At 45.6% G+C, this 18,641-nt stretch overlaps 1 protein-coding gene across 4 annotated transcripts in view; it reads left to right on the plus strand.

Moving 5' to 3' along the window:
• The window catches only part of LOC110500244 (ras association domain-containing protein 3), a 51,425-nt gene that overhangs the window by 13,726 nt on the left and 19,058 nt on the right, over positions 1-18,641 (plus strand). Inside the window, exon 1 of one of the 4 annotated variants that reach the window (XM_021577497.2) lies at positions 12,071-12,418. The exons of the other annotated variants lie outside the window; for them this stretch is intronic. Coding sequence (XP_021433172.1) covers positions 12,296-12,418 — 123 coding nt within the window. The 5' untranslated portion in view covers positions 12,071-12,295. Of the gene's footprint in view, positions 1-12,070; positions 12,419-18,641 lie in introns of those variants that run through there. 4 annotated transcript variants of the gene reach the window in all.

Here is an 18,641-nt window from a genome sequence, read left to right on the forward strand (position 1 = left end):
ACAGGGATATATACACTGGGGAGAATAAGCGACACCTGGAGGGGGTGGAGACAATCACAAGGACAGGTGAAACAGATCAGGACGTGACATATTCAGGGCATGTCAGGGATCTTCAACTCTGTCAAAAACAGTCTGGCTTCAATACTGCAGTGAAACAGTTTAGTGGTGAGATGTTAGCTCAGCAGAAACCTGGGACCAGTGCTGAACAGTGCTGCTGAGACATGCAGATGTCTGTCGTTGTTGTTTCACAGTGCCGTGTTTCTGTTTCTGTGTTAATCTGTGGTTGGGTGTGTGTGTCTGTGTGTCGTCTGTGTCTCTGTGTGTGTGTGTGCGTGCGTGCGGCCGGGTCAGACAGCGGGAGGCATTGTTGGGTTTTGATCAAACTCTCCCATGTGACTGCCCAGAACCAGATTCCTATATTTATATGATCCTTTATTATCCTTATATAAAGTACTCTGAACCTCCCAGTAGACCGTAGCTCTATCTCTGTCCAACTCTCTGTCTCTGCTCTGTGGTCTGTGGTTCCAACTCTCCTGAAATGGACAGATAATGATATGAACCCATGAGACAGGAAATGTCTCGGTGAAGGAAATGGAATCGGAGAGAGGCTGGATGGATGGATCTCTGTTATACCCAGAGGACACAGACACAGGAAGACAATGAGCTCCTTATCCTAGTTTAGAAGAGTCTGTAATAAACTAGGAATAGAGAGGGCCTCTACAATATTACTCAGTAACTATCACGATTAATAGATTAACACCTAGTGGTTGTCTGTCTGTCTGTCTGTCTGTCTGTCTGTCTGTACGTACAGTGGGGCAAAAAAGTATTTAGTCAGCCACCAATTGTGCAAGTTCTCCCACTTAAAAAGATGAGAGAGGCCTGTAATTTTCATCATAGGTACACTTCAACTATGACAGACAAAATAAGAAGAAAAAAATAAAAAGAAATCCAGAAAATCACATTGTAGGATTTTTAATGAATTTATTTGCAAATTATGGTGGAAAATAAGTATTTGGTCACCTACAAACAAGCAAGATTTCTGTCTCTCACAGACCTGTAACTTCTTCTTTAAGAGGCCCCTCTGTCCTCCACTCGTTACCTGTATTAATGGCACCTGTTTGAACTTGTTATCAGTATAAAAGACACCTGTCCACAACCTCAAACAGTCACATTCCAAACTCCACTATGGCCAAGACCAAAGAGCTGTCAAAGGACACCAGAAACAAAATTGTAGACCTGCACCAGGCTGGGAAGACTGAAGAACCACACGGGGGGACCTAGTGAATAACCTGCAGAGAGCTGGGACCAAAGTAACAAAGCCTACCATCAGTAACACACTACGCCGTCAGGGACTCCAATCCTGCAGTGCCAGACATGTCCCCCTGATTAAGCCAGTACAAAATATAACTTTTTGGTAAAAACTCAACTCGTCGTGTTTGGAGGACAAAGAATGCTGAGTTGCATCCAAAGACCACCATACCTACTGTGAAGCATGGGGGTGGAAACATCATGCTTTGGGGCTGTTTTTCTGCAAAGGAACCAGGACAACTGATCCGTGTAAAGGAAAGAATGAATGGGGCCATGTATCGTGAGATTTTGAGTGAAAACCTCCTTCCATCAGCAAGGGCATTGAAGGTGAAACGTGGCTGGGTCTTTCAGCATGACAATGATCCCAAACACACCGCCCGGGCAACGAATGAGTGGCTTCGTAAGAAGCATTTCAAGGTCCTGGAGTGGCCTAGCCAGTCTCCAGATCTCAACCCCATAGAAAATCTTTGGAGGGAGTTGAAAGTCCGTGTTGCCCAGCAACAGCCCCAAAACATCACTGCACTGGAGGAGATCTGCATGGAGGAATGGGCCAAAATACCAGCAACAGTGTGTGAAAACCTTGTGAAGACTTACAGAAAACATTTGACCTCTGTCATTGCCAACAAAGGGTATATAACAAAGTATTGAGATAAACTTTTGTTATTGACCAAATACTTATTTTCCACCATAATTTGCAAATAAATTAATTAAAAATCCTACAATGTGATTTTCTGGATTTTTTTTTCTATGATGAAAATTACAGGCCTCTCTCATCTTTTTAAGTGGGAGATCTTGCACAATTGGTGGCTGACTAAATACTTTTTTGCCCCACTGTATGTACAGTACGTATGTATGTACGTACGTACGTACCTGTACTACTAAATGAATCACAGACAGCTGGTTACGCGATGAAGTTCACAGGAGTAAAGCCCACTCAATATGGCTGCCAGTCAACACATGGTGACATTTTATAACTAGGAATCCTACACACTGTAACACAGCCTCCGAGTGTGACAAGATCTGGGGCAGCACTCAGTCCTAACGTGCAGGAGCGTAAAGTGATTAGCTGATTGAATAGATCAGGGATTGCATCTAGCAGTGATTGTTCTGGTCTGGAGTGTGTCACTGAGTTGACTAGTAATACAGAGATTGACATAAGTCTGACCCAGAGCTCTTGCCCTGTCATGGGCTAACTCTGTTACTGGGCTTGAAACACAGTTCTTGGTAATGGCAAGTGTCACTGTCAATTTCTCACCATAGAGACATGATTGCATCACATGCAATGTACATCTCTGTCAGCGCTAACTAAAGGTCTATACACAACAAGAGCTCACTAACTCAAAAATGAACACACTAATGCAAGAAATTACACACAAAGACACCCGAGTACATAATTTGTACTCGGTTAGTTAATGTGTGATTTAGTTAGTTCATGTATAGTAAGTTTAGCTGTAGAGGTAGTTGTTCTGACTGAGGGGATGTGTTTTCTGACTGAGTGACTATGCACAGTGCTGAGAGTGACCTCTGAACTAATATGACAATGTCCCCTACTGCACTCTTATAGGCTGAGCCATGCCCTCTGGTAGGTTATCTAACCAGACAGGCGGTAAATAATAGGTATATTTCCTGTTCCTGTACGATGGGAAAGTCAAACACAGGGACCTGGGGGGGGGGGGGGGGGGGGACGACAGTTGTTAGGAGGAGAAGAATGTTGATGTATTCCCTCTGGGCTTCTTTGCTACTCGTTAACCCCAAAATGTTAGCTTAGGATAACCTGCATAAGTTGTTGAACTTTAACCTTTGACCTTTGTGACACCTCTGTTAATATGTGCATTCTTCACAAACCTTCACAGAACTCTTTATCTGTGGCGGAATGCTCAGGGACTCTACACCTCTCTGAGCTCTCAGACTAACGGGAGTCTCCCTTATTCCCTTCCCTCTTCTCCTCCTCATCGTGCGCGGGGTAATGTAGTACGTCCTATAGGGTTGCTTGCGTCATGCCATAGGTATGCTATCTTACCTGCTTCAGTCCGGTTAAGCTATGGGCCAAAATCAAAGGATACCGTCAGTATAGACAAGAGGACAGGAAAGGCTCTACATAGATCGAACAAAGCTTTTAGACCTCATGCTGAATGAAGATTCCTCAACAGCACACTGTGCAGCCAACAGAAATAGCCAACCGTTTCCTTAGTGACCCCAAATGTTAAATACAATTCTGCGTGGCTCCGTTGGTTTTTCATGGTGCTTGTAACGCCAAGGTTGTGGGGAACCCGTGTGAAAAAAAAGTATGAGAATGTATGCACTCACTACTGTAAGTCATAAGAGCGTCTGATAAATTACTGAAATGTAAATGTTTAGTGGAAATACCCCCGAACACTTGTCACTGAATCACTGAAAGGCTGCTCTGTCACACGGCTCTCGCTATAAGATATAGGCCTACACTCCTCTGATAACAGAACCCAACCTCTCAGCAGAGTGCCTGGTCCTGGAACCGTTCTCCAACCCAGAACCCAGAACTCGGAAACAAAATCCACCAAATCATATATTGCGTAACAGCTCTGTTCTATATGATTAGTGGGCTGTAATTTAAGATAGTTTACCTTTTAGTGACCTAACCTCAACTGCAGGGATATTGTGAAACACACAGTTAAAAAGGACTTGGTTGACCAAGTCACACCCGGTCCTGATTTACTGTAGATGTTGATGTCGGGTTTTTATTGTTACGTGGTTGTTGTGAGGGAGCGGGGTCAGAGTTCAGCCCAGATTGGTTCATCATGTTGCTGTTTTACAGACAGGGTGTTCCAGTTATTTCAATGTTCCCTCTCTGTGTCAAACTGGGCAGATAAAGATGTACGATAACATCTTCAACACACCAGACATCCCCAGGCTTTCCCCATAACCCAGCTACCTCTGACAGACAGTGTTTCCTATCAGCAGACATAGCAGGCATGACTGTCTGGATCAAAGAATCGTCTGGGACTCTACAGTGAACTCTATTGAACTAGAATGTCTATCACTACTAGTCAATATTCATTTGGTCTGCGATACATCAGTGGTCATCCCAGTCCCTTATGGTTCCAGCGTAGTTCCCCTATCATTCACAGCCCTACAAGAAAACCTTATGTCGAGCCACAAGACAGAGTGGCTTCTGTGCTACGATCACAATCAAAACCCCATCACGATCACAGCCTGAGGACTTCCAGGTCAGCCTGTAAAAACTGGATGTATTATTGTTTCTTATCTGCACCTCCTCTCCCCTGTTTCCCATCGTCTCCCATCTTTCCTGCCAGTCTGTAGTGTAATCAGTGAGTCATTGTGTTGTGACCTGAGGAGAGGAGACGTCCATGTTGTTGACAGAGCCAACAGCTCATCAGAGCCTGCGTCTAATCCAAGTGTGACGAGGGGATAATCTCACCCGATGTTTTATGTTGCCTGTAGTGGCTGTGTGTTTTAACTGTAGCGTCTCTGTGCTTCCCCCTCAGTGTCTATAGGTAGTGTTTGTGCTTCCCCCTCAGTGTCTATAGGTAGTGTTTGTGCTTCCCCCTCAGTGTCTATAGGTAGTGTTTGTGCTTCCCCCTCAGTGTCTATAGGTAGTGTTTGTGCTTCCCCCTCAGTGTCTATAGGTAGTGTTTGTGCTTCCCCCTCAGTGCTTCCCCCTCAGTGTCTATAGGTAGTGTTTGTGCTTCCCCCTCAGTGTCTATAGGTAGTGTTTGTGCTTCCCCCTCAGTGTCTATGGGTAGTGTTTGTGCTTCCCCCTCAGTGTCTATAGGTAGTGTTTGTGCTTCCCCCTCAGTGTCTATAGGTAGTGTTTGTGCTTCCCCCTCAGTGTCTATAGGTAGTGTTTGCGCTTCCCCCTCAAATGTACAGACAGAGTGGGGACCTGATGATTCTAAGCCCTGTGTCCATCTAAGGGCCAGACAAAGGAGCCACAGTTAGTTACTGTATATGGGGCATAAGGCGGGGAGAGAGCAGGTCTATTGTGACTCTTTAAGCGAGTCCTGACCTGCCTATAGTATTATGCCTGTGAGCAGCAGCTGTTCCTGTGTTGTCTGCAGTTATGAGTAGGATAAAGTTGCCCCTATACATTTATAGATCTGTGCCTATGGGCTGATCGTAGGGTAGCCAATGGTGTGGTATGAATCGGGTCTGTGTGTGTTTATGTTTACAATGCTGCCTTGAACTCTGCCCACCGTATCTACCCGTATAATCGCTGCCTCCTCCTCCCGCTCCTCTGCAATAAGCTTCCACTGCAAATGGCACACATTCGACACTGATAAAGGTATAAATGTACAAAATTAACGTTGAAAGACTTGAGATTCAACTGGATTTGAGAAAACCGAGAGCGTGTGAAGTGGATAGTGTTGATCTGGCTGTGTTGGCAACGACGAGTGTAGAATTATGGGCAGCAGCTCAACTCCCCAAAGAGTAAGTATGTTACCCAGTATAATAGTCCCTTTGATCTCTCCGGGGTCAACGCTGGGTGCCAGGTTCTTTACCGTTTGAAGTGCAAAATGGAGGGTGGTTTGTGTAGCTCAGAAACCAGTTAAGTGAAATACAGTAGTCTGCACATAACTAAGAACCTTTTGTTGTTGTTGTGAGCTTGTGAAAATTAGGTAACTACAGAAGCAAAGATGGAATATATTACAGTAGCATAGTGGCCGTATCCAAGCATTCCTATGGTGTTTGCTCATGAGTGAGTGGCGCTTCTTGGCTGTCAGAGAATGTTGTGAGTTACTGTGCCTCAGAGGAAGAGAGGCAGCAGATATATTTCAACACACACACTCACTCCAATGCACTCAGTGCCTCAGAAGAAACACAGGAGAAGTCAAAGTTGAGTCACTCAGGCCTTATTTGGCGAAGTAAAAGGGGGTAGGGACAGGTATCCAGTACTATTCTGGTGTAATCTAACCTCGTATATGGCCACAGGTGTTGAACAAAAAAACTCAGCAATCTACACACAATACCCCATAACGACAAAGCAAAAACAGGCTTTTAGAAATTTTTGCAAAAGTATTCAAAATAAACAACTGAAATATGTATTACATAAATATTCCGACCCTTTACTCAGTACTTTGTTGAAGCACCACAATTACAGCCTTGAGTCTTCTTGGGTACGACGCTACAAGCTTGGCACACCTGTATTTGGAGAGTTTCTCCCATTCTTCTCTGCAGATCCTCTCAAGCTCTGTCAGGTTGGTTGGGGAGCGTCGCTGCACAGCTATTTTCAGGTCTCTCCAAAGATGTTCAATCGGGTTCAAGTCCGGGCTCTGACTGGGCCACTCAAGGACACTCAGAGACTTGTCCCGAAGCCACTCCTGTGTTGTCTTGGCTGTGTGCTTCGCGTCATTGAACCTTCACCCCAGTCTGAGGTCCTGAGCGCTCTGGAGCAGGTTTTCATCAAGGATCTCTCTGTACTTTGCTCTGTTCATCTTTCCCTCGATCCTGACTAGTCTCACAGTCCCTGCCACTGAAAAACATCCCCACAGCATGATGTTGCCAACACCATGCTTCACCGTAGGGATGGTGCCAGTTTTCCTCCAGACGTGACGCTTGGCATTCAGGCCAAAGAGTTCAATCTTGGTTTCATCATACCAGAAAATCTTGTTTCTCATGGTCTGAGAGTCCTTTAGGTGCCTTTTGACAAACTCCAAGAGGGGTGTCATGTGCCTTATACTAAGGAGTGGCTACCGTATGGCCACTCAACCATAAAAACCTGATTGTTGGAGTACTGCAGAGATGGTTGTCCTTCTGGAAGGTTCTCCCATCTCCACAGAGGAACTCTGGAGCTCTGTCAGAGTGACCATCGAGTTCTTGGTCACCTCCCTGACCAAGGCCCTTCTCCCTCGATTGCTCAGCTCTAGGAAGTGTCTTGGTGGTTCCAAACTTCTTCCATTTAAGAATAATTTCACGGTATATGATTACACCTGTTGTATTCGGCGCATGTGACAAATAAAATTTGATATGATTTGATGAAGCCCACTGTGTTCTTGGGGACCTTCAAAGCTGCAGAATTGTTTTTATACCCTTGCCCAGATCTGTGCCTTAACACAATACTGTCTTGGAGCTCTACGGACAATTCCTTCAACCTCATGGCTTAGTTTTTGCTCTGACATGCACTGTCAACTGTGGGGCCTTATATAGATAGGTTTGCCTTTCCAAATCATGTCCAATCAATTGAATTTATCACAGACTCCAATCAAGTTGTAGAAACATCACAAGGATGATCAATGGAAACAGGATGCACCTGAGCTCAACTTCGAGTCTCATAGCAAAGGGTCTGAATACTTATGTAAATAAGGTATTTATTTGAATTTTTTTATACATTTGCAAAAATGTCTAAAAAACGGTTTTTGCATTGTCATTATGTGGTATTGTGTGTAGATTGATGAGGAAAACATGTATTTAATCCATTTTAGAATAAGGTTGTAATGTAACAAAATGTGGAAAAAGGAAAGGGGTCTGAATACTTTTCCGAATGCACTGTATACAGTATACTGAAACAAGCTATCCATCACTCTTATGAGTGAGCATTCCTCATCTGTGTTTTATCTCAAGCACATCATATATCATTGCTCATAGGAATATTTTTTGTACTTCCTGATAATAAAATAGGGTGAATTATTACAACAATGTCGTCATTCTAGATGATAAAGGTAGGGGAACTCGGACTCCCACACTCACTGATTAGCCTGAAGTAGAGAGTGTCAGTTTTCTCACAACACTCTCTCCACAGACTAGCCTTTGTGGTGGAAGTCTCATTTATGGAGTCATTTATGGGACATTCCTTACGCCTCCCCGACCTCACCCACTCACCTCCTTATGCACCTACCCCTTTTACCTCACCCTCACCTCTTCTTACCCCTTCACCTATAACTAACTAAATCTGCAGCTTGGAAACAAGCAGTGTGCTGAGAACCTTAACCCCCTGTCTGCAGAGGAATGTGGGTAATGTCTGCCAAGGGCTGTAGCTTTCAGCCAGAGAGACTACAGGCCTAGTGAAGGTTCACCTCTCTCTCTCTCTCTAGCCTGGCCTGCCTGACCGCTCTCTCTCTCTCTGTGGAGATCGGGAAGGGGGGGGGCGGGGTTCAAGCTGAGTGTCCATTGTTTTACACCAGGGAAGGGAGAGGGAGTTTGAGGGGGTTGGGACTGAGAATGAGTTTCCATGTGTCTGAGACATTCTCTGTGATTTTTTTTCACACGCTCCCATGCACCTACAGGAGCCGATCTGTTGGTTCCAAAGTCAGCACAGTACTACAGAAATACAGGCCACGGAAGCCATAACAACTAGTGCCCATCACTCCACCTGACCAGAAGCTGTTGGTTAGACAGGGTTCTAGTGGACTGTATAGTTTGTCCTCGACAGACATGTGGGCAGTTGGCTCTGAGACTGCAAGAGAACTGGACAGAGAGGCCAGCTGTATGAATCTTCTCTGGCCAGGCTGTGGTGTGGTTGAAGGGTTTGGCTGTTCCAGTGCTTCTAGGTTATTTTTAGGTCGCCTCTGCACTCTGGGTTTAAATTAGGGTTGTCCCTCCATAAACCCCAAAGAAGCCTGCTACAGTATGTGTTGGGTGTGGTCAGGATAAGGGTTGTACGCCTTATTCACTACAGATGTTACATACGTTTGACCCAGTATCTGACATTGTAACATCCTTTCTAGTGACTGGGTGGGCTAGTTAGTTGAATGATATTAGTGTGTTAAAGAACAGGCCACACAGGAGGAGCCATGTAGAAATGTACTCAGAAAAAAGCCTTAGGCAACTAAAATCCTAATAGAAATTAACTGCATGCACTTTTCATTATGGCTGTTAAAGCATTATAGCTCTGCTCTCTGAGAATCACAGTAATGGGTTCCATTTGTTGGCTGATGCAAGACAACTTTATCAGACACTAAAAACACCACCACTGAGTTAAAACATGAATAAAAAACATATTACACATTTATAACCAAATAAACCCAGGAGCCAGCTAGCCTCCCCACCGTCAAACACCAAATGTGTTTTTAAGAATGTTTATTAATACTTATACAACAGATTATCTGACACTGCATGGGGTGGTTGTCGTAACAACAGCATGAGAAGCTGCTGATGAAATGATTACATTTTCATGACTCACTGTGATCAATGCCAGTAGGAGAGAAAGCCAACCAACATCAGGGAATGAGAGTCAGTAGCAGAGAGGGGTTTATTCCTGGCTAGAACCCAACCCAGTCTCATGTCTAACAGAGAACAAGACTTTAATTTGGGTGTTTTTATTCAGCTTTTCTTCATCCATGCCAAACGTTTACATAACTAATGTTGTCCTCATATGGTAGAGATGGACCCCAGGTCACTATAACCAATGCCTTGACCAGTTTGGATTGAAAGGTGAGAATGCAGTTGAACCGGAGTTCCTGCGTAGGGTTCTCGTTGTCCCATTTCCTGGTTACTGATGATGTCATGTTACCCCTGGCTACAGAATCCCGTCCGAGCACATTGAGCTGTGTTAGGGTGGATCCCATAGGCCTATGCAGAGTTTAGAAAGGGGCAAGACATTCTGATTTTATATATAGGTTATATGTGGTTCTGGTAGATAGGCAGGGGTTTTTGACATGTACACACTAAGAGACACACAAACACACACTACCACAACTATCAAGGGTCACTGGGAATTTTAAAAGGTTGGTCTGACTGAACGCCTGATGTTCCACCCATTCATCTGGGCGTATGTAAGTCTAAAGTATTAAATGCCTTTGGTCTGCATTTTTAGTTTAGTTGGTCCTGGAGCTCGGGTAAAGCAGCATGTTGCAGGGAAGGAAAATAAGAAAGCTAGCTTCGCTGTGCTGCATGTTCATTGAGGTAAGTGGCAAGCAGATGTTATGTTGTCTCTTTAGGATGTGTGCACCTATGGATTCATATGGATTATTTGATGATGAGTGGAAGTGCTGAGCATATAGACAGACCTACAGTATAAAAAATAATGGCACCTTTATTTAACTAGACAGTTAAGAACAAATTCGTATTTACAATGACGGCCTACACCGGCCAAACCCGGACGACGCTGGGCCTATTGTGCGCCGCCCTATGGGACTCTCAATCACGGCTGGATGTGATACCGCCTGGAATCTAACCAGGGACTGTAGTGACACCTCTTGCACTGAGAAGCAGTGCCTTAGACCGCTGCGCCACTCGGGAGTATGTCATCAAGTGCCACACTGACTAAGGAAAGAAAAGTATGAGAGGCAGGAAGTAAGAAAGAATGAAATAACTATTGGTTTCACTTCATTGATGTGAACGTAATGGAGAAGCCGGTGGAAACTGTTGGTTGGGAAGAGGCGAAAGAGGTGCGATGACGCGAAAGCGCAAGAATGGCGCATAAGATCAGAGGTTTGTCTCCTGAGTTTGAGGAGTACATACTGTACATACTTACGTCTCCTGATTACAAACCAAGTCATCTTACTTATAGGTCTTCATGCTCTCTTGAGAACCTTGAGGATCTTGAAATGGAGTCAGTCGGCAGTGGTGAGCACTCTGAAGTTGAGCCAGTCCAGGATGTAGTGGTCCTACATGCGGCAGCAGGTGTGGTAGAGTCTTTCAACGTTTGCCCCGAGAATCCTACCGGAGAGTGAGATTTTAGAAAAGGGTTGATTCCGGCTTTTTGGGCAACCCGTACGTTGTGTCAAGCTGGGTAAAGGATAAACTGGGAATGGTTACATCTGAAGTTTCGAGAAGTGGAATTGTTTGGATTTTTTATGTATCTGCCTCCCAGAGGAAGCGGGTGCTTTAAGTCACGCAGCTCGGGGTTCAACCTGTGGTGTGCTTTGCTCTCCGGAGCAGGGCACCGCTGAAAGGGGTGCCCTGTGGGGAAGTGTTGAATGTAGAGGTGGATCAAATGAAAATGAAGATTCCTAGTGTTTGTGACTTCTGCCATTTGGTGAGATGTAGACCCGATGGCAAGACTGAAAATACCCTGTCTGTTTTGTTGAGCTTTGACCCAGAGTTTCTACCTGTTAAGGTTAGGTTATATTTGCTATTCTGTGAGGGCCTATGTTCCGAACCCGCTACGGTACTTTAGGTGCCAAGGTTTTGGACATGTTGCAGCAGTAATGTAGAAGGGAAATCCCACGATGTGAGAAATGTGCATGAGAGCACAGTCAGAGGGAGTGTACTGTTGGGATAGAGAAAGCACTGTGTGTCAACTGTGAGGGTGCCAATGCAGCTGGGGATACGAAGTGCCCTGTGAAAGAGAGACAGGTTGAGATTGCCAGGGTTCGAGTGGGTCAGAAAGTTTCCTATGCTAAGGCAGCCGACTGGGAGCCCCCCAGTGAGCAGGCATGAAGAGAGCGAGCCAGAGAGGATAAGTTTTAGTAAGGTTGGATTTCTTGCGGTTATAGCCATGGTGATCAACTGCACTTCACTGATGGAACAGACACCACTGAATATACTGTAGATGTTGTAGTTGCAGTAGCAGAGAAATATTTGGGTGTGAGAGATTTTAGTGCAGAAGTTCTACAGGAAGGTTTGAGAGAAGGGGTTCCATCCATCGGGCAAAAATAGTGGAATGGGGTGGTGGGTTTTTGGGGATAGTGTATAGTTGCATGGTTAGATGGTGGTGCAATTTAAATGTGTCCAATTCCTCTTTCCCTTTTTTGGGGGTGACCAAAATGTGCAATCTGCTCTCCTACCTGTAAACGGCAGCAACACAGCGTCTAGTCTGCCGGAAAACCAAACGAAGAAGAAAAGGAAGAAAGTGAAAGGTGATTTCTATAGAGGACTTTTCAATGAATTCTAGTAGGCGTGTCTTCAGAGCGGCTGACAGACGGCGGCTCCATAGTTGCTAGAGTGTGAGGATTCATCAGTAGTTGGTTGAAGAGTGAACGGAGGATTCGAGCGTTGGAAAGTGTTCGGCTTTTTGCGGTTCACAAAACAAGTTTGCGGAGGTGTAGCCAACTTTATTTTCAAGTTGTTGCTTTGCTGCAGCCAAATTTGAAGAGATTAGTTTTCTCCTCAAATGACGTGGACTAGCACCATGAGTAGTGGCTACAGTAGTTTAGAGGAGGACTCCGAAGAGTATTTTTTCACCGCCAGAACTTCGTTCTTCAGGAAGCCTTCAGGGAAACCAACCCAGTGCAAGGTACATGAACTTTAATTTGTGCCAACGTCTCACCTGTTAAATACTGTGTTTTGTCATATAAAGTTAGCAACCTGTTGCTAACGCGTTAATTTAAGGAGTTACCAGTTTCGCGTGCAGTCCTGCTCTACAGTATGTTCAACGTAACCAATGGCAGGCAGGCTGGCTAGCCGTCTCATGAGTTAACTTTAGCTATCAATTATTTGTTTAGGCTAAATCCGTATTGGTTTGCCAGGCTTTATGATTTTAGATTTGAATGGAGCTAATCTGATGGTGGACAATTATATCCGTAATCTGAGTGGCACGTGCAGCTAATATATTTCAGAACCACGTGGGATCATACTTTGATAGTGGCACCTAAATTGCTATCCTAACACTTTATATTTTGAGCTATAGTCAACAATTTAAATTGTATAGCTGTATTTTAAACAGTGGAAGAGTTGGTTAACGTGCATGCCAGAGGTGCATGCCAGAGGGGACCTTTAGCCCCTGATTGGGTTAAAGCTCATGACATCCTGACTATGGGTTCTGGAACTCATAAGTAGGTCAATTTGTGCTCATCAATACTGGTCTGTCTCCCAGACTCAAGACTCTGCATATAATGTAAGTTATTGTCCTGTCTCTCACACACAACTGCATTCACTATGTGTGTGTTGAGCTTGCAAACTCTTCTCAGCCTGACCTCTCATATTTCCATATGACCTTGACACAGTCATATTCCATGCCACCCTGCGGACAAAGTGGCCCATGCAACACACACACACACTATGCCATGAAGGGACTTGCCCACTAAGCATAATGCTGTGTCTGCACCCACAATTGTGTTATTGTGAGTGAAACGTCACTCAGAGGGTCTCTCATAGTAGCCCCTCCAGCAGCTCAAATCCTGCTGTATGGGGTTCTATTCATCCAGTACCATGTGGAAGACTTAATGCCTTCTTTTTAAATGTACTGTTCTTCATGGTGCCATTGGTTATGCCACTGCTACTTGTTTCAAATAGGTTTCATGGGCTTAGATAACTCTCTTTCCTTACCCCCCTGACAGCCCCAGCAAACAACAGTTAAACTACCAGTTAATGATAAAGATGAGGGGCTAGTTAGGTTCTTCCGTAGCAGTGTCTCCTCTTGCGCAATGGTTTTTGTGACGATTTAGATTCTGTTGGCCTTGGCCCATGTTTAACCAAGAGTGCCTGTTCATTGTGGTGTGTGTCTTTACAAGTCAAAGTTTCAGCTTCAACATGCCTCTAGTCTTTCTGTTTACCCCTTAGCACCATGGACACTCAAAGCTCTGACTCTGCCCGGGCTGCTGGGAAACAGCTGCAATAGACACACACGGTGGCGGCACAGCTTCTGAGTGACGGGGCCTCATAACCCTCCTCAGCTAGTCTCTGTCTCCAGAGTAGCTAGCTAATACTGTGGACTACTCAGTAACTCACAGCCCTCTTTCTGTATACGGGAGGAGAGAACCCTAATGGGTTTGTAGAGGAGCTATGTGATAGATATATTGCTGTATAGTACATTAATCATAATAGTAGGTGTGTGTAGTGTTAGTTATAGTTATCGTATTAGCTCCTGAGTGGCACAGCGGTCTAAGGCATTGCATCTCAGTGTTAGAGGCGTCACTACAGACCCTGGTTTTGATTCCAGGCTGTATCAACAACCGGCCGTGATTGAGAGTCCCATGGGGCGGGTCACAATTGGCCCAGCGTCGTCTGGGTTAAGGTTTGGTACGCCGTCATTGTAAATAGGAATTTGTTCTTAACTGACATGCCTAGTTAAATAAATACTTAAAGTAGTTAGGTTTTAGTAGAGCTGTTTGGGAGTGAGTTGGTCTGTTTCAATCTAACATGGCAGCCGTGTAGAAAGAGGGCTGCTGTTTGTTGCTCTGCTCCAAAGTCAACAACGGCAGACGCTTATGTAAGATAATCATCACGCATTATCTCCTCTGGCAGTCTTCCTGTATAAAACTATAGGCTGCCTCGGTCACAGAGAGGGCTGTTGGTTGGGTTGAGTGGAGGACAAGCGGTGGCTGTTTGTGTGTTTAGGGTGCTGTACAGCAATAATGCATTTCAGGTTCTCTCCTTGAGTGCTCTCTTTTTCCAGATGGAGAGGGTGGGAGAGAGATCTGTCCAACAGAGGGAGGGAAAGAAACAGCTTAGTACCGGTCTTCCTCAGACATCAGAAACACTGCTCCATCCGGACCAGAGGATGCCCCAGATTACTAGAAGGGGATGGAATCACACCCATGATTTCTGTGTTGCTACAGATACAGAAGCTGCTTTAGCCTCCCTTCCCGTCTCTGCTGCTGCTGGTGGGAAAAGGCCCCTTTTAGTTGGATCTCAGTCCCGCAGACTATATTCCTGTGTAAGTACAGGAGGGTTTTGGTGGCAGTGCCCCCACACACGTTCAGGGAGGCTGGGTTTGACTTGTCTATGACATTACCTGGCAGCATGGTGTGATCAACCACACAATCCATTAACACACCCTCCCTCACGCGTCTCCCCCTCTGCCACCCCTAGTTCCTCAGCTATTGTATTGCAGTTCCTGATTGTTCCCAGCTTTGTATCTGGTTCTCTGTTTGCTGTCACTTTCAGTTCAAGTTGTGCATAACGTATTTTTTTTAAATTTATGCTATCCAATTGGTAGTGACAGTCTAGTCCCATTGCTGCAATTCCCGTACTGACTCGGGAGAGGTGAATGTCGAGAGCCGTGCATCCTCTGAATCATGACCCCGCCAAGCCGCACTGCTTCTTGACACATTGCTCGCTTAAAGCGGAAGCCAGGAAACACCGTACACCTGGCAACCTAGTCAGCGTGCATTGCGCCTGGCCCGCCACAGGAGTCGCTAGAGCGTGATGGGACAAGGACAACCCGGCCTGCCAGCCAAACCCTCCACTAACCCGTACGGTGCAGGGCCAATTGTGCGCCGCCTCATGGGTCTCCTGGTTGCGGCCGGCTGTGACACAGCTTGGGATCGAAGCAGGATCTGTAGTGATGCTGCACACAATACTTTACATACTGCAGGTTTTTAAAGGACCAAGGAGTTTGGTCTGCTTCGTGTTTTCATTTTTGCCATCCAAAAAATATTGCGCTATTGGTATCGTCCTTGCCCTAATTATTATAGTATCACATTTAACACAGTTCCTCCATTTGGTCATGCTTGTCATCTTGCTGTAGGAAATGAGGAAATGTAAACAAACATGCAAGTCTAAAGTACATACAACAAACCTGTTCACCAGGCCTGCTCTTCCTCCTGGGCCGTACTGTGCTAGCGTTTACTTAGCACTAGCTTTCGGGGAGTGGAAAAGGTCTGAGTGAAAGAGAAGCCAGCCAATCTCAAACTCACACTAGAACCTTCAGTCTGCTGTGAGTTTACATAACGGCAGCCAGACCTCTCCAGACGCCTGTTCCAGAAGTGAGAACGCCTGAGAGCTTTGTCTCTGCTATTCAGGGACGGGGTGTCTGTTTTTTCCAGCATACCGGTCTGTGTGTGTGTGTGTGTGAGAGAGAGATGACTCCTCTGACTTGAGTCTTCAGATTTGGAGATGAAGTGAGTATGTCAGTGGCACACCCAGCCTAGACAAAATGTAGGATCTGCTCCAGGGAGATCTCAAATAGATCTGTGTAATTAACAAGTTATATATATATACTTGCTGTCCAAGCGGTGAATGACTGGTGCCACGACAGTTGTACCTTCATCAACCTTACACAAAGCCTTTCGTGTCTCTTTATGTGTGTTTCAATATGGCGTATTAATGATAGGAGATAGAATAGTATGACTAAGCAGTGGCAGAGGGCTCGGGGCACCACTTGAGGTACAGACTGTTTGAAGAGGAGTCCCTGAGGCTTTCATCTGTTTATGTTCACAACCTAGCCAGCCCTAAACACTGCTCAGCTCGACTCAGCTGTGTGTGCCTTGTAACCGTGTGTTTGTGTCAGTGGGTGCCATGCAGGCCTGTTTCCTTCCTGCTGTTGTGAGTTTTGTTCTGCTGCAGAAAGGAGAGAATGTCAACTGTTTCCCTGTTTTCATACTTCAGCTAAACAAAGCAAGACCCACACAGCATACTCCACCAATTCAGCCCTCGCAGCTACTGATAAAAAAAAGGCTGATTATGGAAACGTGCTTCTTAGTTTAGAAATGCAAAACGGGGCCCTACGTCATCTAGCCTACATACCAAACAGAGCCATGTTGAAAAAAAGACTGTGCTCCAAAGGTGGGTTTTACTGCAGGGAGTTAGCATGGGAGTAGGCTGCTTCATGATCCGTGGCCAGTCTTCCTCTCTTATGTTGCTGTTGCATGACCTGCCTGCATGTTACATAAAGCCCTTTTTATAACTGCCTGCTGCTCTAAGTGTTCTGTTCCAGAGGAAACTCAATTTGATTGTTTTTGCAATGGCCCCGGTTGCTATCGCAGTCCCCCCCCCCCCTACACGCACACAGAGCAGGCTCCTTGATAATATGATTACCTTTCAGACTGCCTGCGTCATGGAGCAGATGAGGTGTTTGTTAAACACTGGACCCGTGTGTGTGCTCGACTACTCGTGCATGCACAGCCACATCAGTTATGGAACGGCAGCACTTGATCAAGCTTCCAGACCTACTGAACTGTATCACCTGTGGTCATGTCCCATCCTAGCAAGACAACAGAACAGGTGGTCTATTAGACACACCCCCTCACTGTCTGTGAGAGAATCCCCTCTCCTCTGGACAACAAACTATCATTATCCTGAATAATGCCCTGTATTAGAACTACTGAGGCCCAATAGGAGCTGGTTCTTACTCATAGGTCCCAGAAGACACCTGGCCTAAAGGTGTCTATTACACACTAGGAAGGGTATCCAGGTGGTCATTTAACTGATGGGTGTCAGCCACCACCCTCTCATTTCCCCTGGCTAGGGTCAGAAGCCAACTGGTACAGAGCAGAGGGTTGTGGGTCACTATCCTTGAAGATCCCTGGCTACCATATGCTGTTTCTGGGAGCAGTTAGAGAAATTGGCTGTGGCTGTAATTACTCTACCACAATCACACACACACACTGCGCATGGTATCTACACACATCATTACACACTACGTACAAGCTCCACACACACCATTGCACACTACGTGAGAGGAGAGCGAGAAAGGGAGGACATGCCAACAGCATGGAGTAAATTGGATCTTGTAGCTACTTGCTAGCTATACCTATTGACATGTGTACACTGTATACATTTAAATGTATCAGCTGCTCAATCATGTCACTTGTAGGTCCATGAAACAGGACGTCTTGGAGAGATGCGATTGAAGTTGCTCAGGCCAGTTTTGTGGAAACCCAATCTTTACTGTGGGCCTAATGTGTTTATTGCTTTGTTGGTGGGTATCCCATCACGCTCAATATACTCGCATGGGTGTTCCAGCCCTCACAGCATAATGAACACCATTTGCCTAATTCAAATGAAATTGTATTTATCACATGTGCCGAATACAATACCGTGAACTGCTTACAAGTTCTTAACCAATGCAGTTTTAAGAAAATAAGTGTTAAGAAAATATTTACACAAGTAACAATAATGAGGCTATATACAGGGGGTACTGGTATTGAGTCGATGTGCGGGGGTACAGGTTAGTGAAAGTAATATGTGTTAGTGGTGCCCTTGACTGGTGTGTGTTTGGACCATGATGGTGTCTACATCACCAACAAACTAAGGAACTTGAAGCTCTCCATCTGCTCTACTAAGCCTCGTCAATGTGAAGGGGGGCATATTCAATGCCCCTCCCTCTTTTCTGTAGTCCACGGTCACCTCCTTTGTCTTATGTTGAGGGAGAGGTTGTTGTCCTAGCACCACACTGCCAGGTCTCTGACGACCTCCCTATAGGCTGTCTCATTGTTGTCGGTGATCAGGCCTACCACCGTTGTCGCCAGCAAACGTAATGATGGTGTTGGAGTCGTGCTTGGCCATGCACTCGTGGGTAAACCGGGAGTACAGGAAGGGACTAAGCACGCACCTGTGTTGTTGCCTACCCTTACCACCTGGGGGCTGCCTGTCAGGAAGTCCAGGATCCAGTTGCCGAGGGAGGTGTTTAATTCCAGGGTCCTTAGCTTATTGATGAGCTTTGAGGGCACTGTGGTGTTGAACGCTGGGAAAGGGCAGTGTGGAGTGAAATAGAGATCGCATCATCTGTGGATCTGTTGCGGTATGCGAATTGGAATAGGTCTAGGGTTTCCGGGATGATGGTGTTGATGTGAGGC

This window comes from Oncorhynchus mykiss, chromosome 21 (genome assembly GCF_013265735.2).
Source record: "Oncorhynchus mykiss isolate Arlee chromosome 21, USDA_OmykA_1.1, whole genome shotgun sequence".
Classification (NCBI taxonomy): domain Eukaryota; kingdom Metazoa; phylum Chordata; class Actinopteri; order Salmoniformes; family Salmonidae; genus Oncorhynchus; species Oncorhynchus mykiss.